Source organism: Ricinus communis, chromosome 8 (genome assembly GCF_019578655.1).
Source record: "Ricinus communis isolate WT05 ecotype wild-type chromosome 8, ASM1957865v1, whole genome shotgun sequence".
Lineage (NCBI taxonomy): Eukaryota > Viridiplantae > Streptophyta > Magnoliopsida > Malpighiales > Euphorbiaceae > Ricinus > Ricinus communis.
Window position 1 is genome coordinate 14,908,217 of NC_063263.1, and position 24,588 is coordinate 14,932,804.

General features: G+C 36.4%; 3 protein-coding genes and 2 non-coding genes across 7 annotated transcripts; 1 reads left to right on the forward strand and 4 right to left on the reverse strand.

Annotated features, from left to right (window-relative positions):
• Positions 1–1,993: 1,993 nt before the first annotated feature.
• Positions 1,994–3,425, reverse strand: LOC125370975. Its single transcript, XM_048378475.1, has 2 exons — positions 3,267–3,425; positions 1,994–3,154 (listed from the first exon to the last, which is right to left on the reverse strand). The coding sequence occupies exon 2, from the start codon at positions 3,134–3,136 to the stop codon at positions 2,477–2,479; it is 660 nt and encodes a 219-aa protein (XP_048234432.1). The 5' UTR covers positions 3,137–3,154; positions 3,267–3,425; the 3' UTR covers positions 1,994–2,476.
• Positions 3,426–8,765: 5,340 nt separating this feature from the next.
• LOC8267025 (splicing factor U2af small subunit B) lies at positions 8,766–11,690 on the reverse strand. Of its 3 annotated transcripts, XM_025158839.2 has the most exons (7): positions 11,379–11,690; positions 10,833–10,919; positions 10,665–10,746; positions 10,420–10,546; positions 9,887–10,339; positions 9,765–9,775; positions 8,766–9,008 (listed from the first exon to the last, which is right to left on the reverse strand). In XM_025158839.2, the coding sequence occupies exons 1-5, from the start codon at positions 11,613–11,615 to the stop codon at positions 9,904–9,906; spliced, it is 969 nt and encodes a 322-aa protein (XP_025014607.2). In that variant the 5' UTR covers positions 11,616–11,690; the 3' UTR covers positions 8,766–9,008; positions 9,765–9,775; positions 9,887–9,903. The 3 variants fall into 3 exon arrangements, with proteins under 3 accessions (XP_025014607.2, XP_015579851.2, XP_002527446.2); XM_015724365.3 differs by lacking the exon at positions 9,765–9,775; XM_002527400.4 differs by having other exon boundaries at positions 8,766–9,775.
• Positions 11,691–11,793: 103 nt separating this feature from the next.
• On the forward strand, positions 11,794–11,876 carry TRNAL-UAA. The gene has a single exon. It is a non-coding gene; the product is annotated as a tRNA-Leu (tRNA).
• Positions 11,877–13,122: 1,246 nt separating this feature from the next.
• On the reverse strand, positions 13,123–13,194 carry TRNAG-UCC. Its single transcript has one exon. It is a non-coding gene; the product is annotated as a tRNA-Gly (tRNA).
• Positions 13,195–18,184: 4,990 nt separating this feature from the next.
• Positions 18,185–24,212, reverse strand: LOC8267002 (glucomannan 4-beta-mannosyltransferase 2). The gene is made up of 9 exons (XM_002527399.4): positions 23,421–24,212; positions 23,160–23,258; positions 22,754–23,006; positions 21,182–21,292; positions 20,378–20,514; positions 20,112–20,225; positions 19,800–19,999; positions 19,503–19,712; positions 18,185–18,916 (listed from the first exon to the last, which is right to left on the reverse strand). Exons 1-9 carry the CDS (start codon positions 23,748–23,750, stop codon positions 18,763–18,765), a joined length of 1,608 nt encoding a protein of 535 aa, XP_002527445.2. The 5' UTR covers positions 23,751–24,212; the 3' UTR covers positions 18,185–18,762.
• Between the last annotated feature and the right edge of the window lie 376 nt (positions 24,213–24,588).

The window sequence follows — 24,588 nt, forward strand, 5'->3', positions numbered from 1 at the left end:
TACCACTAAATACTTCCCTTTAACAAAACCTAATCTATTTTGATAGAGAAGATTTAGAAATTTATGAAACCAAATTTTGCAGTCGTCAAGAATTCCTTCTGGCATCTCCATTAGCTTTTCGAGTACTGGACTGACCGAAAAGCAGCTCTCTTTTGTAGTCTCATTTTCCCTGACAAGTTTCCATGGTTTTTCCTGAAGTTCCTGATTTTTTATCATCAACTCCTCTAAAGAATTGAACTTTCTATCTAGTTTATCAAAATGCTGATTCAAGTAATCGTTGTACCATACTACCCAATATCTTGGCAACTCAATGCGAGCACAAAAACATGGACATTGCTCAAGAAGGCTAACGAATGTATCGCTTTCGTTTTTGGTTAGCTCATGAGATGGGTAGCCATGGACAGTATAGCATGTCAAGCAATGCAAGCCATCTGGTACAAGCACAAATTTGCCCGAAGAAATTGAAGAGGATGGCCTGTAGTCAGAATACATATCATAGGCCACGCTTTTCAGGAATCTAGAATAGATATCGGAATGAGACAGATTTTCTTCTCTTTCAGTAGTTTCATGCCGCAAAATCATCTCCATCTTGACGGAAAATTCTTGTGGTTTGGTTCTAGCAGTACTCCAAGGGATATAAATAGTTTAGCATTACAGCATACTATCGGAATCCTGAACAAAATACAATCCCAGTCCTATTGTAAGAAGAACGACAACACACCTAATATTTTATTCGGAATTGGACTTTGATTGTTGTTCTCCATTTCTAGTTTCAATATTTAATATAAAATCTTCTAATTTAATTCAACCAATCAATTTTTTTTTTCTAAAGTTTAATTTCATATATTTATATGTAAATTATATACTACAAACACAATAAGAATCCTAATCAAACAGTATAATCGCCTCTGGCAAACTTCCCTTATTTAATTCCTAGTCCTATTGGGGAAAAAAAAAAATCTAAAGTGCCTACTTGATAGCTGCTAAGCTCTTTGTTTCTTCTTCCTTTTTTTTTTTTTTTCTTACAATAAACCATGTGAATCAATGGCAGAGTACTTGGAACGAAGAAAGACAAGGCCAATCAAGGTTGGAGCTTTGCAGACATGGAGGCCGATGCAATAGAACCCACTTAAAGCCCACCATCAGCACTACACTTCTGCTTTCCAATATGTGTCGGGGCCCTGACTTGATGATCTTTAATCCTAAAGGTGGGCTACTTCCATCCCCGTCGTCTCCAAGACCACTTTGAGGTGATACTTATTTCCTTGATTATTCCTTTCAGAATAATTTAAAACTCGAAGTTCGTTCGCCTGAATTCTTTTCCCTATTTCTTTCAGGAAAAGGTCTGAACATGGAATCAATGGCTCTCACTTAGCACATTGATTTGTCAGTTTTGTTGATTCGCCTGGTGTTTTTTCCTTTTTTTCTTTTTTTTTTTTTGAATTTTTAGAATTCTGAAATTAATTACAGGATTTCTATGAGTATGTATTTAATTAACTAAGCAAGTATGGTGAAATTGAAAGCCTGAGCATATGTGACAACCTCCTCCATCACATGAATCTTCGAGCATATGGAAAGGCAGCAAAATTCTGATCATACGGCAAATTAAATTATATACATTAAGAAACTGAACACAATTTTTCCTTTACCAGTTCAGTATTTATTTTTCGTGTATGCATATTTTATTTTTATATTATAGTAACATAAATAATTAATTATATACATTAAAAGAATTCCCATACAATTATAGATTATAAATAAAAAAAAACAAATATACAGACAGAATTACTGAATTTGATATCTTTGTTTATATATATATATGAATTCCAATACATCTGTTTGTCATTACTACTTTTATAGCTCAAACAAGATAATGATTTCTTCAAACAAACCTGATGAGTTGATGATCACATCAACAAGAACATGAGTTTATGACTGTTAGGATCCAATGATATGTTTTTCCCTATTATATATTTAATAAATATAATCTTTATTATATCAAGAAAAAAAAAAAAGGATACTATATATTATGCATTGAAAAATGTATTCCTCTGAATTAATCTTTGCAAAGACTGAGAGTTCTAGATTAATAGTATTCTTCAAGAAATTGCAGCATATTACAGTCATAAACTTCCTGAGTTGCTCTATTGTAGTAGCAACCGAATTGGGAATCTTCAATTCCATACCAAAAGTATTTTGCATTGTAAGAAATTGTTCTTCCTTCAGGATCAAATCCAAAGTTATCTTCATGCCAGAAATTGGGCAAGTACCACACCACCAAATCTTGCTTAATATTGTATACATATGAGAAATACCCACCTCCAATTAGATAATAAGGTCCCATAGAAAGAGAAAAATTCTTGATAAAAATAATCTTTTTTTCCATAAATTTCTTCCAGAAAGGAAAATCCATCTTAAAATTAATGTTCTTCCAGAAAAAGCCTCCGAATTCGGGACTGACTTGCCAAAAACCTGCTTAAATAGCCATCCTGGAAATAGAACAGTATTTACAATGAACTAAAGAATAAGCCTGAGAAAGATAATTCAATAATAGATTAACATCTCCCTGACAAAAACCTAGTCTATTTTCATGAAGAAAATTCAGGATTTCAGGAAACCAAATTTTGCAATCTTCAAGAATTCCTTCTGGCATCTCTAATAACTTTTGAAAGACTGGATCGACCGAACAACTTTCTTTCTCAGTCTCAATTTCCCTGACAAGTCTCCATGATCTTTCTTGAAGTTCCTGATTCTTTAACATCATTTCTTCTAAAGAATTGTATTTGCGATCCAGTTTGTCAAAATATTGGTTCAAGTAATCATTGAACATTACTAACCAATGTCGAGGTAACTCGATGTATGCACAGAAACATGTACAATGCTCAAGAAGTTGTAGGAAATCTTCACTCTCTCTTTCGGTTTGTTCATGGGAGGGATACCCATGAATAGAGTAGCACGTTGAACAATGTAGGCCATCTGGTACAAGTACATATTTTCCTGAAGGAGTTGGAGACTGTAGCTTGTTATCACAACATTGATGATCAGAGGAAAAGGCTTCCAGGAATTCTGAAGGAACATCAAAATGAGGCCGACGTTGTTCTCTCCTTATACCCTCATGTCGCAATATCATCTCCATCTTCAGGCTATGCAGTAACTTCAAGAAATACAGCATATATACAATCAATACAGTTTTTGGATTCAGTTTAGACTAACAGGAATCAACAAGGGCAGGTATATGCCAGAATTTAACTGGATCATTATAATACCTTGCATCCTCAGTAGCTTTCTTGGAGCTTGGTTGCTGGACTGTGAATACTGGCAGTTCAAGGAAATCATCTTATATAATAAATTCTAACAAGAAAGCAAGATAAGTTTGGCAATGATCATGCACCAAATCTTCTACCAAAATATTTTCATTGGTCAGGATGTGACTATTTTCTTGGCAAGATTAATACTCAGTCAGACTAATTATATGAATCCTTGATCTCAGCTAAAAAATAAAAGATTAGAAAATAGATCCTCCTCCAGGTGTCAAAGTGACTAAAATTATGGCACAAGAAAAGATCATTTATACTTTTTCACCTCCAGGCCACTAGAAAATTATGGCTTCAAAAAGATATGCCAAGAAGACAAATTAAAACTCTTTGGCGACCGTTTGTTTGGAAGAGAACAAGATTACATGAAAAATAGTCTTCAATATAGCCATGCCCTTCTCTGCTTTAGCAGCTGAGGCGGCAAGAGCCAAGTCTGCAGCTAGCCCCTGGTGTCACGTGAGTTTTGTTTTATCTCTAAAACTTTGCCCACGTGCGGCCTAGCTCGCTTGATTTTCCCGAAAGTTAAGATAGCTAGTCAGCCTTCCCTTGATTGCCAAACCCGGCAGAATGATAGCAAATACGCTAGCGGAAGTAAATTCACGAAAGTGGCACAAAGAGACGCAAGAGTTGTGGAAGTGTATACTTGTATTGATTAATTCACACTAAAGCTCTTTACACTTACAATGAGCACACTCTCTCTCTACACAATCATAAGCTCTTCTCATAACATGTATTAATCTACATAACTACTCTTACGACAATCTCTACATAGAGCATCTTTCTTTACTCTATGTAGAGCAACACTCTTCCCTCTATATGGCTACATTTTGGCACACCTTGTGCCCGCACACTCTTCTTTTATTTCTGCCCTTGTTCCCGTATATGGACTCTCACTCTCCAGCCCTCTTCTCTCCTTTCAAATGAATCATGGAGGAGCTATTTATAGTTTTCACCCTGTCCGTCAACATGGCCGTGTTGGGAACATGGCCGTGTTCTAGGCCGTGTTTAGAACATGGCCGTGCTACTTGCCGTGTTGGTAACACGGTTTGGCCTTCCTGGTCGTGTTGGGCTGCAGTGCAGTGTTCTTGGTCATGTTACCCATCGCGGCCGTATTCTCCAGAAGTTTCTAGCTCCTTCCCATTTCGTTTCATCCAGCACGGGCGTGCTCATGGACGTGTTGGCAACACGGGCATTGTTGAAACCAACACGGCCGTGTCCGTCCATACGGGCATTCGTTGGGCAGTTTTTGGCACATAGGTAGCCTTCCTTGCCTGGTTGTGAGGTGGGCACGTGACATTCTCCCACACTCAATCTGGTAACGCCCTCATTGCCTTCTCCTCGTAAGCTCTTGATTTCCTCCTCGAATTGCCACAAGTCACGAATCAGCTCCCAACTTGTCTCACTTCCGGGGAGTCCCTTCCTTAAGAAACTCCGTCGTGGGAGGTTATTTGGATTGTGGCGCCTTACGATGGGAGATGATGTAGTCCACCTCTTTGTCCTACTGAGCCCGCACCTTCCAAAGAGCTCTTGTAGACTTACCCTGGCTTGGGTCATCGTGATCCTCCTTATAAAGCTTCAACATGCTCACAGGAAAAACGGGATGGATCTTGATGCCTTGTGGAAGATCTACCTTGCACGCTTCCTTTGTTTGCTACCTTTCCCACTCGTTTTTTTATGGGGAAAGGTCCATCATACCTTCTTATGGAGTCCCAAATGAAGTCCGTCGTCTTTGCCATGCTAGTATAGCTTGCCAAGCACCTTATCTCCTTCATTGAACTCCATTGGTTTCCTTTTGTTGTCCGCCCGCTTCTTCACTTGCTTGAATGCCTTCTCCAAAATAGGTTCGAGCAACACCGCTTGCTCTTTTCATTCCCCCCTTAGCTTGAATTTCTCTATCAAACCCGAACCCTAACTCACCAAACAGGATTCGTCATGAAAGGAGGTAAGTCGAAGGCTGATGCCAAGAACAGCAAGCTCTCCGTGATCAAGAAACCTGTCAAGGCTACTAAGAGAGCGGGTAGACTGCGGTTGGACCATATCACGGCAAGAGTACCTGGTGTGTAGGGTTGCCTGCCCGTAACCATCTTAAAAGGACTCTTGCCTGTAGACTCTTGCCTGTAGACTTGCCTCTCATAGGCTTGTTGGCACTTCGTAGACTACTCCCAAGCTCGACCCTTCCTTAATATACCCGGAATGGCAATGGAAGAATAGCCCTTGATGAACCTCCTGATAATGGTTCACCAAACCAAGGAAAGAACTCACCTCGGTCACCTTGGTCGGCAGCTCCCAATTCTTGGATGGCCTTCACCCTTAATCCATCCATCTTTCCATCGCCAACAATACGCCTTAGGAATACCACTTCTCGTTGGGCAAATGAGCATTTTTCCCTGACATAGAGCTCGTTACCCCTCAAGGCTTTCAACCCTAGCCTTCGAAGCTCTATGTGCTCCTTGAATTGCCTCCTTAATTCACCTAACTTCGGAGGCGCCGTACGATAGGATGCAAAGGCGGGTGGTTTGGCTCCCAATTCCAGCTCGATCTCGTGGTTCACCTCTCGTCGCGGAGGAAGCTTCTTCGGCAGCTCAGGCATAACATTTTCAAACTCGTCAAGCATGCCTTGGATAGGGCTTGAAAGTATAGCACCCTCAACAAGAGGACCTCCTTCTATCTTGAGGGTTGCTGGGAAGGTTGGCTCCTTCCTTTTTACTCCTTTAGAGAGCTGTATGGCCGATACCAACATATCTTGGCTTAGCTCCCTCTTTATCGGCGCAACACAAGGTCGGCCATTCTCCATTATGCACATGGTGTTGGCGTAAGGAACCAAGACAGCCTTCACCATGTCGAGGAAGTCGATACCAAGATAAAACCGTTGATCATCAATAAGAGCAATGGTGATATCGACCTTACCTTGCCATTGGCCTATTCGGATGTTAGTCCTCCTCGCTATGCCAATGATAGGTAGCCTCTCTGCATTTACACCCTTAATAAAGCCCTTTTCCTTTTCATAAGGCAGCTTTATAGAGTCAGCCACCTCTTTCGCCATGTATACTGTATCAGCTCCGGTATCTACCATGGCTTGAATGCTTTTGCCTCCGATGTTCATCTCCACGTACATCCGACCACGAGACTTTTGCTCCACTTTAGCTTGGATAGCATTGAGGAGTCGAAGGGAAGCAAGTCTTCGTTCTTCTTCTTGCTCCTCCTCTTCGGTGATCACTAATGCTCCAAGCTTCTCACGCTTTGGACACTCATATGCACGATGGGGTCCATCGCAGATGAAGCAGGCAAGCTTTCTCGGGGAAGAACTACACCTGTCTTCCTTCTTCCACTTGCCCTTATCCCTGCATGAAGCCTTACCATCCTTGGCGGAAGATTTTCCCTCTATCTCCACCACCTTCGTCACTTCCTTCGTACTTCCATCTTGGTAACAATATTACTTAAGTAGAGAGAGATACGGACTTTACCTTGATGGCGTCGTCCACTATGCTCAAAGTATCAAAATATCCTTCCAACTGTCACAAGAATTCGTCGATCTGTGGACCATCACTACTTGCGCTCCCCCACTATTTGCCAACGCGGTCTTGCACAAGTTAAGCTCCCTCGAGCTTATCAACCTTCTCCAAGTATTGGCCAAGTAACTTGTTAAGAGTCACATTCAGCGCACTGCATCTCCCCGCTGAAGCTCTACATCGTCCCCTTGACTCTAGCTTCGATGCAAGGTCCACTTCTTGTCCCTCATTGTCCCTCGAGCACATTTACGGCACCTTCCATCTCCTCGCGAAGCTCTCCGTCGTCCCCCTTGGACTTTAGCTTCTAGATGCGAAGGTCCACCTTGCATCTTCCCGCGAAGCTCTCTATTGTCCCCCCTGGACTTTGGCTTCTCGATGCGAAGGTCCACTTCTTAGGAGCCTCATAGTCCCTCGATAAACTATCGGCGAGAATCATTTAAGGCACCTTCCATCTCCTCGCGAAGCTCTCTAACGTCCCCCTTGGACTTTGGCTTCTGGATTGGAAGGTCCATGTCTTCGATCCTAACCCAATCGGACATGGCAGTCTCCCCTTGACTATCCTTTCCTCCATCGCGCCAACCACGTCTCGGGACTTCTCCCTACGGCCCTTTTCCGCTATCCTTTCCTCCTTCCCTTAGAGGAGCGGTAGAAGTGGATTGCTCACCAACTCGGGACTTATCCCTTCAGCCCTTTCCGCTACCCTTTCCTCCTTCCCTTAGAGGAGCGGTAGAAGCGGATTGCTCACCACTTTTGCCATTACCTCGTGCAAGAATTCTCCAAAGAACTTATCCGCGCTATACTTCCAACTGTGGCGTGATACTAACCTGCTTTGTCTCGAACTTGGCTTTGTCTCGAACCTTGCTCTGATACCAACTGTCACGTGAGTTTTGTTTTATCTTCAAAACTTTGCCCACGTGCGGCCTAGCTCGCTTGATTTCCCCGAAAATCAAGATAGCTAGTCAGCCTTCCCTTGATTGCCAAACCCGGCAGAATGATAGCAAATACGCTAGTGGAAGTAAATTCACAAAAGTGGCACAAAGAGACGCAAGAGTTGTGGAAGTGTATACTTGTATTGATTAATTCACACTAAAGCTCTTTACACTTACAATGAGCACACACTCTCTCTACACAATCATAAGCTCTTCTCATAACATGTATTAATCTACATAACTACTCCTACGACAATCTCTACATAGAGCATCTTTCTTTACTCTATGTAGAGCAACACTCTTTCCCTCTATATGGCTACATTTTGGCACACCTTGTGCCCACACACTCTTCTTTTATTTCTGCCCTTGTTCCCGTATATGGACTCTCACTCTCCAGCCCTCTTCTCTCCTTTCAAATGAATCATAGAGGAGCTATTTATAGTTTTCACCCTGTCCGTCAACATGGCCGTGTTCCAGGCCGTGTTGGGAACATGGTCGTGCTACTTGCCGTGTTGGTAACACGGTTTGGCCTTCCTGGTCGTGTTGGGCACACGGTCTGGTGTTCTTGGCCGTGTTACCTACTATGGCCGTGTTCTCCAGAAGTTTCTAGCTCCTTCCCATTTCGTTTCATCCAGCACGGGCGTGCTCATGGACGTGTTGGCAACACGGGCATTGTTGAAACCAACACGGCCGTGTTCGTCCATATGGGCATTCGTTGGGCAGTTTTTGGCACATAGGTAGCCTTCCTTGCCTGGTTGTGAGGTGGGCACGTGACACCGGGGATGACCAGTCCTCCTTGCAACTAAAGGACTGACCTTTTGACCAGGAGGCGCATCTCATTTGAAACTATAATTCAGACCATAATATACAAATTTTCAATAAATATTAGACTAAGACTAGAGTTATATAATATTATTATTTTTTTTTTTTCATTTCATTTTGACATGAATTATAAGCCATTGAACGGTGGAAAACGCATAATAAATGCTAAAGAAGTGAAGCAGATCGCGAAGTTTATGTCCAGAACCCAAATATTATTACAATAAAAACTCAAATGGAGACCTTTAAGTTTAACAAGATTCTGAAGCCTAGTTCAGGGCAGCAGAAGGCTGCAACTGCAAATACAACACTGTGCCTGTACCAATAACAAATGCTAACTAAGCTAATACCTAAAATATCCTAAAATTAACAAAGCAAGCAATCCAGCTGTTGACGAAGATCCTGCAGAACCTGCCTCTGAAAGCACACCCAACAACCTGTACACAAATTTCATGGTAAGAATTATTATTATAATAATTAACAATGGCTGGGTCTTTGACAAGCAGGGATACCTGAACCTGCACAACTTGGTAAAATGTGTAAGCTCTCAAACTAATTCTTATCAAATGAAAATTTGAAAAGGAGTTTATAAGAGCAAAACCCAATACATAACCGTGCAAAATTGATCGTTCAATAGCCGGAAATGTGAGGTGGTCATAAGATCTCTGACTGTAACACACTTATAAATACAAGAATGAAATGAATTTCAGACAAGCATGCAAGCAAGAGTTTATGAAATGAATTTCAGATAAGCATGCAATCAAAATTTGATGAAATGTATTTCAGACAAGCATACAAAAGCAAAATGATATGAATTTTAGACAAGCATGCAATTAGAAGTTATCATCGAACTGTCTGCACTTATATTTATCGAGATAACATGTTCTTAATGTCCTAAAGAGCTTCACAAAGTTGGAAAAAAAACTTTCGATTGATTGTCAAAACATTTCAAACTGGTAATTCAACAGACAAAGCATCTTTCATGACTATAACACTTGAGATTTTGGAACACTTCATAGGAAAGCAATTATTTTAAAAAGCATGATGATTGCCATTACGGAATGTGTTAATAATGCAAGTTAATGAAGAGGTTGGTCATTCTAATTATAGTGGCCCATCATGCACTCAAGCACACAATCAAGCATCATGAATAAAGATGCAAAAGAAACATTCCACATGACAGTATTGTGAACCTGCACACCACCTGCACAGTGGAAAATGGCTTTTAGCTATTATGTTTATTAAATGGGTTGTATTTGCTAGAAACGAAGATCCTACATGAGGAGGTAAAGCACAAAATATAGGGGAAACTTACCAGGCATCTAAAATGGATCAATAAGCATACTGTCCTTGCTGCTGATATCCATGATCCTTATTACCATTTTGCTTATACCCATTATCACCAACTCCACTTGTATTGTTGCCACTATCAGTGTTGACCTGTTTTGCAGTTTCCTGCTGCTGCTCCTTTTCCTTATTCCATTGGGCAATTCTAGCACGCCTCTCCTCACTGCCTTCCCTAACTGGGCTTCGATTACGCCTTAACCCAGGGCTTCTACTTCTTCGTCTCGATTGATCAGGGCTTATACTCCTGTACCTCCTGCTCCGACTTCCACGATAGCGGTCCTCATCATCATATCTTCTACCAGAACCACGGCCAACATGATAGTACTCTTCATGGCTCCGGTGCCTCTGGAGGCTTCTGCTTCTGCTGTGGCTGTGACTACGCCTTCGTCTGTACCTCCCAAACAATTGATGCCTCAACTCCCTAACAAGGGATGTATAATTTAAGATACAAATACTACAATTTAAAGTAAGATAGTGTGAATAAAATGAGAAGCTATTTACCTGCCAATTCTCTTGAGATGCATGAAATTGCAATAGCCACCGCGATTGCAAGCATTCTCCTCATATTGCCTGCAGGTGGCTTCACGGAAGTCTGTCACTGGGGAGAAATCAGCAATGATAGGACGACCTGAAATAAATTGATATACCAACCCATTTGTATCACCATTTACAAATCAATCAAACCATGTGATAGAATAAAACTTTAATTCGAAGATAACAGGTATATTAAACAGGAGAAAGCTAACCAGCATAGAATCTCCCACTCAGATTCCGAAGTGCATTTTCAGCATCTTCCTCCTCTCTAAACTGAACATACACATTCCCCACCTGTTCAACAACAATATTAGGAGTTTTGAACAAATAGCAGAACGGCCAAAGAAGAAAAGAACGGGGTCCAGTTGAAGAAAATTTACCATGTGGTCAGCCAGGTTGTCGCAGACATTCAGGCTATCAATTTCTCCGTATTTGCTTAGTTCCTGAAACAGATCCTCATAGAACTCCTACAAAATTTCAAATGGACAATGAATTGTATCAATATAAAATATAAAATACTCATCAAATTGCCTTGACAATAGCAATAAAATATACTGATCAAAATATCAAACGGAAGTAAGCCAGCAAAAACAAAGTGTACATATAATCATTATAAGAAAAAAAAGTGCACTAAAACCATTCTAGACTACAAATTAGCAGAGTTTTCTGTTAAAAAATGCATAAGACAGTGCTCACCTATCGAAATTTTGCCTCATCAAAATAAACTATATACACCGATCTTAAATTGCTTTATTTATGTGTAAGCCAGGGATGCTTCTACAATGAATTATTGTCCTTTCTTTCTTTAAAAAATTATTTATTAAAATTATTAAAATTCCTATTCATCACTACATATGAAAACTTCAGTATATAAATCAATAGGACGTGGATAATAATATCAGAATAAGAAATTGATTGATAGAGACCTCAAAGTGCTGCTGGATCTTGCGAGGATCGATAGGGTTGCCATTAGCATCGACGCCAGGAGTAATCATGTCAGGTCGCTGATACATATTCGAAAGCAAAAGCGTAGGGCTTACACTTGGCTTTGTGTGGAGTCTAGAACACCGGTCACCGTGTCTACACGCTCCGATCTTGAAATAAAACGGACAGTTCACTCTGTCTTTCTCCGTTCCGAATATCGACGCCAAGTGCTCTGCCATCTTTATGGTTTACGATTGAGCGACTCCAAATCAGAAATTGATTAAATTTAGTTTGAACGACGAAGAAGGCAGTTTAATTATATAAGGGCGTACAAGGCGGTGATAGCGTGTTTATGTTTGTATGATATGTCTATCATTATATCTGATTTATTAAAATTTGGAATGTACGTACATGCGAGCTGGTTTGCCCGAGAGGTTAAGGGGGAAGACTTAAGATCTTCTGTGCATAAGCACGCGTGGGTTCGAACCCCACAGCCAGCATTTTTTATTACTGTTGATTGCCCTATTTAGAAAATAGAATTTCTTTTATTTTCTTTTTTGAAAAAACAAAAAATTTATAAGTAGGAGTATTTATTTATTTATTTATTTAGTTTTTTCATTGTTATTACACATTTCGACTAGTTGTGTTTGGGCGATGGAGAAAGCAAACTGATATTAAAATTGAAGCTGCATATTAAGGAAAGGGAGAGGTGGCCCAATCACTAATAGATTCAATATCTCTTTCTCGACATTCTCTTTTCGATGGCGCGGTCTAAATATTTAGTATTGTGATCTCAGTCTTTGTTATTGAATAAAGCTTGTGAATTTTTCCTTTTCACTCGACTGTCAAATATTTTTTACTATTTAATTTTTGTAAAATAAAACAGAATCAAGTGGATAAAATATGTGAGGATGGCATCAAACAATCAATTAATCAGTTGGGCCTCGTAAAGGAAGGATCGCAAGAGAGAGATCAGATAAGCCTTCTTTTGTGCCGCGAGGTTAAGCCATTACACTAGTTCTGTTCCCACATGTATTACTCGACCGACTGGCATGAAGTAAGGGTCCATTCCACTAGCTCTTCTTCTTTTCAAAAGAAAATAAATAGAGGGGTGCACTTAATATTTTCAATTCTCATTTAGAAAAAATATATTAAGTACCACAAACATATTATAATTGAAACAACTTTATATTAACTTTTAAAATCTTTATGTATTATCAGACAAATTACCTTTTAAAACTTTATATATTTTTTATTCTATAAAACTTCATCTTATTTAGATTATTTTCTAACAGAATGTAAAGCTTTCAATAGCTTATAATTCAGGTATTTTTACTATTTTTCCAAATTCCTCTTTATTTATAAATCTTATTTTCCACTTCATGATTTGGGATGTCATTTTCATTGGTTGCGCCTATAAAGCAAAGCCATTAGCCTTGGCTGCGGTTCTTTTTCACTTCATGATTTGGGATGTCATTTTCATTGGTTGCGCCTATAAAGCAGAGCCATTAGCCATGGCTGCGGTTCGGTGGCAGTGAAATGCAATACCTGCAACAATCTCACCATTCCTTACACACGGTTTAAGAATTTGGGCAATCTGGATCACTGCACAATAAAAGAAAAGGAATTTGAATTGAAATGGTGGGTTTTTTATTTTAATAACTCGTCCTGCTTTCCCAAAATACACCGTTTATTATAATCTTCGTTTACTCTAGTTTTTTTTTTTTTTTGAAAAAGGGCCAAAAATGCGTTTGCCGGGAGTCGAACCCGGGTCTATTGCTTGGAAGGCAATTATCCTAACCGTTGGACTACAAACGCTACACATCCATTCATCTCTTTATAATCTAGTAATAGTAAAATTATAAAAATTATTTACTCTTAGGTTAAGGATTTCTTTGGTATTAAATGGAATTTCATTTTTATGGCGTAGTTAATAAAATGAAAAATAAACATATGAAACGGACCAGCTCGCATCCATACTAAATCTAACATTTGTATAAGAAAATTATGGATGCATTGTAATGTCCTTGTGCTAGCCCAATTGCAGACCATTTCTATCACTTACCGGCCTATTCTTCCAAAGCAAAATGTCTTTTGGGCCTCATGCAACATCCTTACAATACATCTGGGCAACAGAAAAGATTTGAGACCACAAGTTTTACGGTTGGGGCTGACTCATTGAAGTTTAAGCAACATGTGGTAAAATGAATAGAAAATAAATAAATATATTCATGCTATTATTAACCTGATAGTATATGTATATTTATTTATTTAAGAAAAAAAATGTTAAATTTGAGTTATTTTTTCTTCTTTTTTCAATGAAATATTGAGCCCTTATTTACTGAATCATCGAATATTTGAGCAACCAAAATGGAAACAAATGAAGAAGAACATTAGCAAGTAGAAGAACTAAGTGACCCCGTGTGTCAGGAAAAAATGGGCCAAAGAGTTCCCAGACAATGGGCAACATGGAAAAGGAGAACCCAATTGATTAGTCACATTGGTTGGATCAATGGAGGGGATGAAGACAATGGCAGTGCCAAAAATGCCCATTCACACAAAGACAGCAAAAATGAGATGACACCTCAACTAACTAATACATATAATCTATCAAACAAATCTTTTGGATGTGTCCAAAGTTTAACAACTTATACTACTTGGTTTCAGTCCCTTCACAAGTTATGAAATGAACCTAACCATTGTCTTAGAGTTTTGAAGCTTTAATAATAATAATAATAAAGAAAATAATGTCTTTGCTTCTATTGATTTGAGTGGAATATTTTAGAATAAAGACTAAGGATAATGATAGGATATGATGGTTTAGGCTTAAGGGAGTCTCCTTCGTGTAGCATAGATTAAAATTAATCTACGTAATCAATTAAATTAATAATATATTTGAGTCATAGTTAAAATATAAAAAATTTATTTTTAGAAACGAGAGATTTCAGATTTGATTCTTCTACTATATATTAAGTAATTTTTTATTTTTATTGCAAGTATAATGGATTTATTATTTCATTTTATATAATTTATGACTCATCAATTTAATTTTTTTAAAGAATCTCCTTCTTATTATAAATAATAATAATAATAATAATAATAATAATAATAAAACACAATAGGTATTATTTAGTTTATAATACGAAAAGTTAAAAAATTAAACGTTAATAATCTAATCTCTTACAAAATGTATAAAAAGGAGAGATATCATAAACTTAGAACCTTAGATGGGGAATTAAAACAAAACTACGTGTCCTAATTTTCTCCGAAAAGAACAATTAAGATTGTGGTGATATTTAAAATTATAATATAAACGTGTCCTGCCATAGATGAACAAGAAAATACTAATTTGCATGTGCGTTGGCAGAATTTTCGCTGTCGGTTGTGATGTGAGTGGACCTGAACTTGGAAAATTCCAGTTTTTTCAATATTGTTTTCTTAATAACATGTCTCCTTGTACTACTTGACAAAACCCCACATCACATGAGATCACTGACCATTGTCAGTGCCTCCCATGCTTCTCTTCTTCCTTTTTTCTTCCCAATAACAGGGGAAAAATCGGTTACTCTGCTACCTCATCTTTGATTTCTCTGGAAAAGAACAGAAAAAAAAAGATTACCCAGTAGATGTTATAGAAAATCAGCTTTTCTTTTTTATCAATTTAAAAAAAAAAAAAAAAGAGGGCGACCATATTATATAAATCTTATTTCGACACGAGATATTAAAAAGAATTATAATTTAATTTGAGATGGAATCCAAACCCGTTATTAGAGTATTAGATTATAAATCGAGTAAAAAAGATTTAACTAATATATACAATTATAAGGGCATAAATAACTCAAAAAACTGTTTTGAAAGATTTTATTTTAAGCCTATTTAAAATAATGGAAGCACATCTTGCCTCTAAACTTCCACTAGTAGTCCTTAAAATAAAGACATGAAATATATTTATCCAGCCATTATAAAATTTACAATGTATTCTATGTCACTATATTCTATATAAAATTAAGTTCCTGTAATAGAAATCACTATAAATTTTATACTTAATAAGTGTTAAATATTTTATTTTCTTTCATTTATTTATTATTTATCAAATTAGCATCTATCTTTACCCATTATTTCTTTTTTATATCTCCATTTTTTTTTTCTTTTTACTTATTTTTGTCAAGAGACCTCTTCCAAGCGAGTTGCGGATGGGACTCTAGAGTGAGAACCGACACTCATAGTGTGTGGCCGGCAGAGTTATAAAATAAAGAAAACTTAGACTCTTTTCCCACTAGTAATAATAATTAATAGCTTAATTTCTTAGAAAAATTTATTAAATAACCGCCAATTTCAAATTTCAAGATTTGTTCAAAATATTGAATAACTTGATTTATAATAAGTTAATTATACGAAATTGGATACTGGGAAAAATATTTCTCACAACAGTTTTTTGATAGATTTTATAATTAAAAAAATAGTATAGAGAGTTTTTGTGATTGAAATTAGAATTTTGATGATTTAGTTACAAATTAAATATTAAGAAGGTTAATTTAGGCATGTAGAATGACATGAAGATTGAAAAGGACAAGACCATCCGTTCATAAACACAATCATTAACAAGGAAATTTTGACAAAGTAAAACTCATTGTAAGAAAGAATCAGAACATATGCTTTTTTCTTTGTGGATATGCCTTTCAAGGCCATACATACATCATCAATCCAAATGACATATTTTACAAAGCCTCAATGATGTCTTTTCTACAAAAAAAGAAGAAGAAAGATTCAACTCAGTACCCTTGCTTGTAAATTTACCTGCTGAATTGGGTTCTCTCTTTTACCTTTTATTAAAGTCATTATGCAATCACTTCTTACTTTTAGGGCTTTTCCTTTCCCTAAGTGGATGTCTGCCATCTAAAAAATTTTCATGTTATTGTCTCTTAGGGCTTTTCATTATAACCATACAAATTGAGAATGCCATTGGGGGTCCTTAGAAAGGGCTTGTTTTGTGTTTGAAGAGTGCCAACAGAAATGCAGTCTCTGTTTGTCTCAATCAAAGTATAGGATTCTTTCCTACAATAATTGATAAAGATCCATTAAAGCAACCCAATAAAGTCTGGATGCTACTCGTCAGACTTATGATATAAAGGAGAAAAAGAAAAGGTTGGTTGCATCATTTATAATGTCACCCTTTCTTTTTTATATGATATTTTACCCTTTTCATTTTAGGTAGAAACTGTATATTGCTTTTGGTGCAATGCTCCTTAATGGGTTGTTTGCAACATTAAAATTGACTTAATTGGTAAAATTATGAAACTATATGCTAGAGGTTTGCAAGTTCAATTCAATCTCTTAATTGAAAGAAGAAGAAAAATAAATGGGTGGTTGGCAATGGATATAACTTACAAGTCATATCAAAGATCTTAAAGGCACAAGATTTGGAGATATTCAATAATTCTGAGAATGTAGTTTTTATATGTCCAGCTGGAGCATGGGATAGGTTGCTAGAGAACATAATGGTCATGCACACAGAGTGCTTCTAATTAATGGTCTATCTATTTTGCCATATATATATAATATAGATTCTGATATATTTTCTAGCATATCATTAATAATTCTTTGAAGAAAGAAAAGAAGAAAAAGGGTGATGTAGATGGGTAGTATTGTATCTTGTATGTTATGTTTTCTAACTCTTTCTTTATTTTTAGTAAGTCTCTACTGTGAAATGCATGTGGGCTTAACAGGCACAAAAATGTTGAGGTGATGAATTGCAAGTTAGTATTAGCAGCACATTGTTTTCTGCCATTTTTCTTATATCAAGCCTATCAGAACAGGTTGCTTTGGAAGTTTCCATAATCTATGACTTTACATTAAAAACGAAATGAACTAATCTTTCTTTCAGAACTAATTATTGTTATGAGTCCCAAAAAAATTACTATAGTAAAAAGATTGTTTACCTTCCCAATGCTAAAGCAATAATTAGTTTTATACTTAATTGGCTGTAGTTACAAATTTATAAAATTGTTACTCCATTCATTGTAGATTATAATTGTGCTTCCCTTTCTTTGTCTTGATTAAAGTGCATAAAAGGTAAGCACAGATCATTGACACTTATACTTGAAGAAACCAAACATAGAGCATCTTTTGGGTCTTTTTTCTTTTTTCTGTAAAGTTGATTCCTTAAAACAAAGAGTAACCATTTGTAATGCCAAAAGTGTAGCACAAGGTGCCATTAAAATATAAAGCAGTGAGAGCTGAGTCCTGATCAGATGGTTTTCCTGGCATGATTTATATCACAGGCTGCATATGATTGGAACAAGGCATGAAAAAGTGGCCATAAGGATGTTTTTCTTATGTCTGCCCTGTAAAGAATTTGCAAAACAAAGATTAGGAATGATGAAGTGTGTTTATGTATCTTTGTCACCATTTTGCCTAGAAACTTAGCTTACAAGTCTGGTTAACTTTTCAGTTATATTGCTAGTGACTGGAGCATTTAGTGGCACGATTGATTTTAATCTGGTATTGGCATATTTCGAGCAGATTAAGATAATCTCATATTCAATTTGAACATAATATATCATGTTTGTACAATCTTAATTATTGACGAAAAATCAATGGTCGAGATTTGTTATCTAATAAAAAACTATCCATTTTTCAAATTTTAAATTCAAACCATGTTAACTTCAGCATGAGAGGATCTCAATCCATTCTAATGCAAAAAATCTCATGCACTGAAACCGCATGCAGTTAAAAAATCTTGTAATTCTGTGGAGTCTTACTATTAGTTTATCAGAAATCTATTCTAGTAGTATCCAAGAGAATAAAGAACAAGAAAAGGTAGAAATAATAAATTAACTTTGATTACAAATACACCATTGCATTTCACCAGCTTGTTCAGCTGAAAACTATGGAAAACTAACAATTGAAAGACCCAAAAAAGAAAAGGAAAATAAAAAAGTACAAAATCTCACAATTACAAGCAATCTATGTGAATGAAAACATCATTATTTGTTGCCTAAAGCATATGCTGCTGTTTTTGCTGGCTTCTTTATCCTTGACTCTTGTATTGATGTGTTTGCAAAATAACAGCATTTTTCTCTTCTGATATATATATATATCTTTTCTCTCTAACTTCACTAGAATGATTCACATGTAATTCTCTAAGGAATGCATATGACTATGGCTTTTTCTTGCCAATCATATTGAATCACCTATTTTTCTTTCTCTTTTTTTTTTTTTTTTTTTTCAAAATGAGCTGAAATAGTAGGAATTGCAAACGATTGTTGCTGATATATCCCCACTTATATATTGTGTTGTGGAGGGTTAAAAAAATAAACACAACATGATGAGAAAGACTAAAGAAATGGCTGCGCGGGCCGCGGATTTTCAGTATCACTGCTGCTACTAAATAATTGTGCCAACGTAGCCAACTCCAGTGATGAAGAAGGTGATTGTTTGGAGGAAGAGGTATACAAAATAGTTGTTCTTGCCATGAACAAAATCATAGCAGCCACACAAGAAAAGGAATGCTGCAAATCCAAGCTCCAAGGTGTTGAGTCTGTGAAAACAGCAGAAAGAAAAAACAAAAAATTTTGCAGGTTAAAAGGAATCTATACGCATTTATTTATTAACACCATCATCTAAACTAATCTAAGATCAGGCTAATAATAAGGGTCTGCCACGTATTGGTTCTGGCATGTGTACATATATCTATTTGTCTTATGTATGAATTATTTGTTTAGTTATGTAAAATCAGGTAGTGCAGGACCCTTTTGTCTTATTGCAACTGAAACCAGAAACAAATCTGCATAAACAAAACAGCCTAACTTCTCTACTATCTTGCTAAATACTATATAAAAATTACAGAGATTCTCAGCTGCTATTATAAAATATCACAAGAAAATCCAAAATCTGGAGTTAAAAATAGTGGGATTTGATCCTGTATAGACAAAAACTACTTTTATCATAATGTGGATTTGGTATTTTGTTTATTTGCTCAATCGTTCAGAATCCTGACATGACTGTTTACCAAATGCTAAATTGGAATCCTGACAAACTTACAATTATGTGCAACTAATTATAATAAAAATCTGAGGCAGGTAAAATGTTTTTTTCTGATAAACGAATTGTTGAAGAATGTTTACCTGTCGGTGAATGTGAATCGAGGTCTTTTAAACACTTTGAGACCTGCCTTCTTGGCATCTGCATTTTTCTGAAGTGTATTTCCAATTTTCTGAGTGACGACCCACTCATTAGCTCTTCCTGCTTCTAGCAGACCGATAAGTGTAGCCTTTGTTCGGTGCAAAGACATAACATTTTCAAACAGGATCCAATAGAACAGTAGGTGAATTGACCTGCATTTTCCAAAAACAGGGTTGTTCTTGGTATATTTTCTTTTCTTTCTGCTTTTGAAATAAAACATATTGTGAAAAAGACTGTACCTTGGAGTGCCTACTGAATTAAGAATGGTAATGACAGAAGGAATGTAAACAGCTCCCCAGATTGGAACTTTAACTTCAGGAACTAAAATGGTCAATGGAAGAACAACACAGTAGAACCAAAATGTGACCATATGAGCAATGATTTTGCGGACGAAGAAGAAGCTGTAGATCACATAAACTTTCTTCCAGAATCTTACTTTCTGAAATTGTTCAAATAATGAAACTTAAATTAGAGACTTGGAAGAGCCATTAGAAACAAATAAACAAATTCTTGTAAGAAAAAAAAAAGAAACTTATACCAATTGTACTAACCTTGTTTCTAACAATTTCCATCACCATTTTCCTGAAGAGATTAGCAGGACCACAGGACCACCTGTGCTGCTGGAACCTGAAGGCCTTGAAAGTACTAGGAAGTTCACTTTTCACCTACCGAAAACAAATAATATTACATTAACAAACCCCATAATCTTTTAGTAGACTCGTTTCCAGGGCTATAAAGTTACGGATTTGAACCTAACAACAGTCAAGCTAATAAGAATTTCTTAATTATAAAATATCAAATAAAAAAATCTAAATACCTGGAGGTCACCAAGGTAAACAAATTTCCAGCCCCTGAGACTAGCTCGGACAGCAAGATCCATATCTTCTACGGTAGTTCTGTCCTTCCATCCACCTGCCTCATTAATGGCAGCAATCCTCCATACCCCAGCAGTCCCTGTATTACATATCATTTTTCTTAGTTAAAAATCTATTCGTTACTAGTATAGTACCAAGACAAAACACATGCCTTCTTGAAATCAAATGATGACAAAAACATGCAACATTCAATGTTGATAACTTGCATATTATGAAAGCTCTTGTTTTGTCAACCAATGCAATTAGTGTCATCAGTTGTTGAATATTTATTTCTGCTGGAAAGTTTTATGACAGGTTGTTACTAGTCCTCTTCGTTCAAAACTGACTTCACTACAAGTCTTTTACATATTTATTGTGCTTCAATTTTGAAAAATTCTTATCTAAATTTGGTATATACACCATAATAAATATGAAAGTGACAGATATTATTATGAATATTTATATTTTGCTGTTTGATGATTAATATATACTTTATTATTTAAAACTAATATATATATCAATAATCTATCAATTCAGTGTCCACTCCACTAGATGTTACTACTAGTCTTCAATCCTGTTAAAAAAAAAAGAAAGCCCAATTGGGTACTGTAATCAACTAAAATTATCATAGAACATTAAAATAAGCATGAGTAAGATGTAGTTAAGCAATGCACATTACACTGCCCTATTTAATGATTCAAAATAAAAATAAAAGATGGGTAATATTTTTGAATTGAAAATTTCTTTTTCTTTTTTTCCTTGTTTACCATTGAAACCAAAGAATGCATGAGTTGCTGACCCAACTTCTTGTTCCACTGTAAAATGGTAATCCAGTGACATCTCTTGCATTCTTGTCAACAAGCATTCATCTGCATTCACTGCATAAGAAAGTGCAATAATAAAATTAGTTATACATTATAAATAATTGGATGATAATTAAAATAATTTAATTACATGCTGACTAATTATATACATTGAATCCAAAATGTCTCTTCATTTAGTATAATACTAAGTTAATTTGGTCTATTCATCCATAGTAATAAAAAAGATGATTACTTTTTGTCCTAACGTGACTCGAATTAGATTTTGCCACGTCAAGGAGAGGGAGTTTCTATTTTTATCCAATGTAACGGGATTTTTTTTTTTTTCTTTAGAATTTATTTTTAACTTACTGTAAGAAAATAAAAGAAAATAAAAATTGAAGTGTCGGCAATTCGACAGAGGGACCCACCTATGGGCTTCACTAGATAAAAAGGGAGTAAAACAGCACGTGACCAAGAAGACGAGGTGCTGCTGCCGCTAAAGGGTATAATCCCAAAATGACAAAAGTACCCCTGAAACAATCTTTCTTTTTCAAATTAACCCCTGGAGAAATGTGGTTGACGATGTATTCTAAAGAGGAGGAAATACAGGCACTCACTTTCTTGTTTTCTTGCACTAGAATGACGAGAGTACCCTGAATGATTGGCAGATTTTGTGCTTGAAATCCGGAAAATTTAGGCTATTTACTTAACTTAGAAAAGTAGTAATTAGATTTTTATTAATAATAATAATTAATGCGACTAATGGAGGGGATATTTGCTAATTAATTGATACTTTGGTAGGGAGTAAAGGAGGGATGTAATAACTAATCAACTTATTTCCAGGGAAGTTGCTACACTAGGTTTGGTGTGCACATTTGCTTCTTTTTCTTTTAGGAGCATGTGGGTCCTGTGACCCATGATGTACGGTTACCAGATCAACAAATGTCACAATCAAGGTGGCTAAGTGAGTCAGGGCAAAGGGGACCCATTATCCCCGTGATTGATGGGTTTCTAGTGAACCCACATTAAACCCCATGCAGCAAGTAAAAATACCAAGTCTTTATCTTTTCTGATACTACTTACCCATAATGACAAAAAGAATAAAAATTTACAAAAGACTTGCTATACTAAGACCACCGACACTCCATTATTAACCTAGATAATTAGCAAATTCAGTCCATTTACTTACTCTAAATAAAAAATTATACTTCATTAATAGTCATAAAAGTTTCCCCTCGACTACCAATGAGAATTATGTAGGTCTCGAGCTTAAAATATATATATTATTGATGGGTTCGGCCGCAATGAATGAGAAAAACAAAACTAGCCATCTGTCGCTGAGTTAACTTTAGTGTAACTGTAAATGGTTATTACCAATTCTAAGATATGAATGTCACCGACACATACAAAATAGATGTACTTTAATGAATTTATTATCTATGTAACGTGGCAGTAAAGAGTAGAATTGTTAGTGTGAAAACAAAACAAAACAAAATGAGGAATCAGAAGCAAATAAAAGAAAAGTTTGAGCATTACCAAATCTCCAACGAGCTTGAACAAGGGCAATGTCAGGATTATTAACCAAGAAAGGAATGGCACGTCTAAGGAAGTCAGGCTCAGGCTGGAAATCAGCATCAAAGATAGTCACATATTCACAATGTTTGACATAACCTCTTTTTAATCCTTCTTTTAGAGCACCAGCTTTGTAACCTCCTCTTGTTTCTCTGATTTGGTACGTTATATTTACTCCTTTGCTTGCCCATCTCTGGCACTCTAACTCCACCATGTGCTGTATCAAATTCATTACCGCACCCAACAATAAAAAATGTCAGTCATTTCTTTTAATATATAGTAGTAAACAGAAGCAGCAAAAGGGTCTACTAAAATGTTCCTCTTTTTTCCTCAGGATGCAAAAGAGAGAAAAGTGGCCATTAATGAGCACCTTGATTTCTGGGTCAGTTGAGTCATCAAGGACTTGGATCACTAGCCGATCAGCTGGCCAAGAAAGATTAGATGCTGCCCCAATTGAGACTTTGTAAACCTATTACAAAAACAACACTAAATAATTACAAAAACATTGTAACAGGAAACGAAAAAATCAATAAACTTTACCGAAACCCATAACAGAACACAACAAAGTGTCAAAACCAGGACGAGAAACAGAGATTGAAGATAAACAGGAGATGGATAGAGATATTGATACCTCTCTTTCATTGAACATTGGGATTTGAACAAGGACAACAGGGAAATTAGAATTCCCAGATTCTAAATCATCTTGTATAGGTTCCCACTTGTAACGTTTCTCAGGTTTCTTCCAGAAAAGTTTAACAAGGACGATGACAATACCCATGTAAAGCCTTTCCATGAAAAGCATAAGTGACATAGTTAAACAGATATAAACACCAAGCTGTAACAAAGGAACTATCAATGGTGCTTTAATTAGCTCCCAAATGAGCGAAATTTGCGCTCCAATATCATCTCTTGAAACCTGAAATGATTCTGGTATTATCAGTTTCGGTGAATCTTCAGCCATTTCTCGCTGTCTCTCTCTGTTTTTTCTCTATCTCAAAAGAACAGAGCAAAAAACAGAGGATAAACTAACAAGTAAAGCTAAATTTTCACTAGAAAACAAGCAAGAAAAGTACAGAACAGGAAAAGTAGATCTGTTTACGACAATGGTTTTGGTCTTCTAACAATGTGGATGAAATGGGGTTGTGTATAACTGGCTCAGATCATGGAAATTGAAGGTAAATGACATGAAAGCTCAATTATTTTTCTCTTATTTTCTTTACCCAGAAAAGGAAATAACAGAAAAATCTAAACTTTCTACCCTTTCAAAGCTCACACTCTCCCTCACAATCTGTCTTAGCTAAGGATTCTGTTTCTTTCTAGCAAAATGAAGCAGAGACAGAAACAGCATTGAGACAGAGTGAGAGATAGGGAGAGAGAGAGAAAGAGAGAGAGAGAGGGGTTTAGTGGGCAGTAGATAGAGAGAGAAATATGGTATTTTTATAGCCAGTTTTGGTTGCAATTTGGCATTTTAATTAACCTCTATCTCTAGTTGAAACAAATTTTCATTGCCAAAACTGATTACTTTTTATTTTAATTGGAGAATTTTAACTGTTCCAACTACAACTGTGATTACATGGAGTACTCATCCCACCAAAGAATCTGCTTGCATGGAATTTTTAGAATATGGTTATAATTGTCATTTTGGATGGTGGCTATTGAAATCCCTAAATTAACCCACCAAAGTTATCTTGATGAGATGATGAAGTGGCTGATGTGGTTGACTAATGAGATGACAACAATGGCAAGAGGCCAAAGCTTGAGAAGTTTCACTTACATTTTTCAGGTTTCAGGGTAAGGTT

Coding starts and splice junctions, on each gene's coding strand:
- LOC125370975 (XM_048378475.1), bottom strand. CDS start 3,136: ATGGAGATGATATTGCGACATGAGGGTATAAGGAGAGAACAACGTCGG.
- LOC8267002 (XM_002527399.4), bottom strand. CDS start 23,750: ATGGCTGAAGATTCACCGAAACTGATAATACCAGAATCATTTCAGGTT. Junction 23,007..23,159: donor CAACTGACCCAGAAATCAAG/GTGCTCATTAAT, acceptor AATTTGATACAG/CACATGGTGGAGTTAGAGTG. Junction 21,293..22,753: donor TCAAGCTCGTTGGAGATTTG/GTAATGCTCAAA, acceptor TTTCTTATGCAG/TGAATGCAGATGAATGCTTG.
- LOC8267025 (XM_015724365.3), bottom strand. CDS start 11,615: ATGGCAGAGCACTTGGCGTCGATATTCGGAACGGAGAAAGACAGAGTG. Junction 10,547..10,664: donor GAGTGGGAGATTCTATGCTG/GTTAGCTTTCTC, acceptor AATTTATTTCAG/GTCGTCCTATCATTGCTGAT. Junction 10,340..10,419: donor CATCTCAAGAGAATTGGCAG/GTAAATAGCTTC, acceptor ATCCCTTGTTAG/GGAGTTGAGGCATCAATTGT.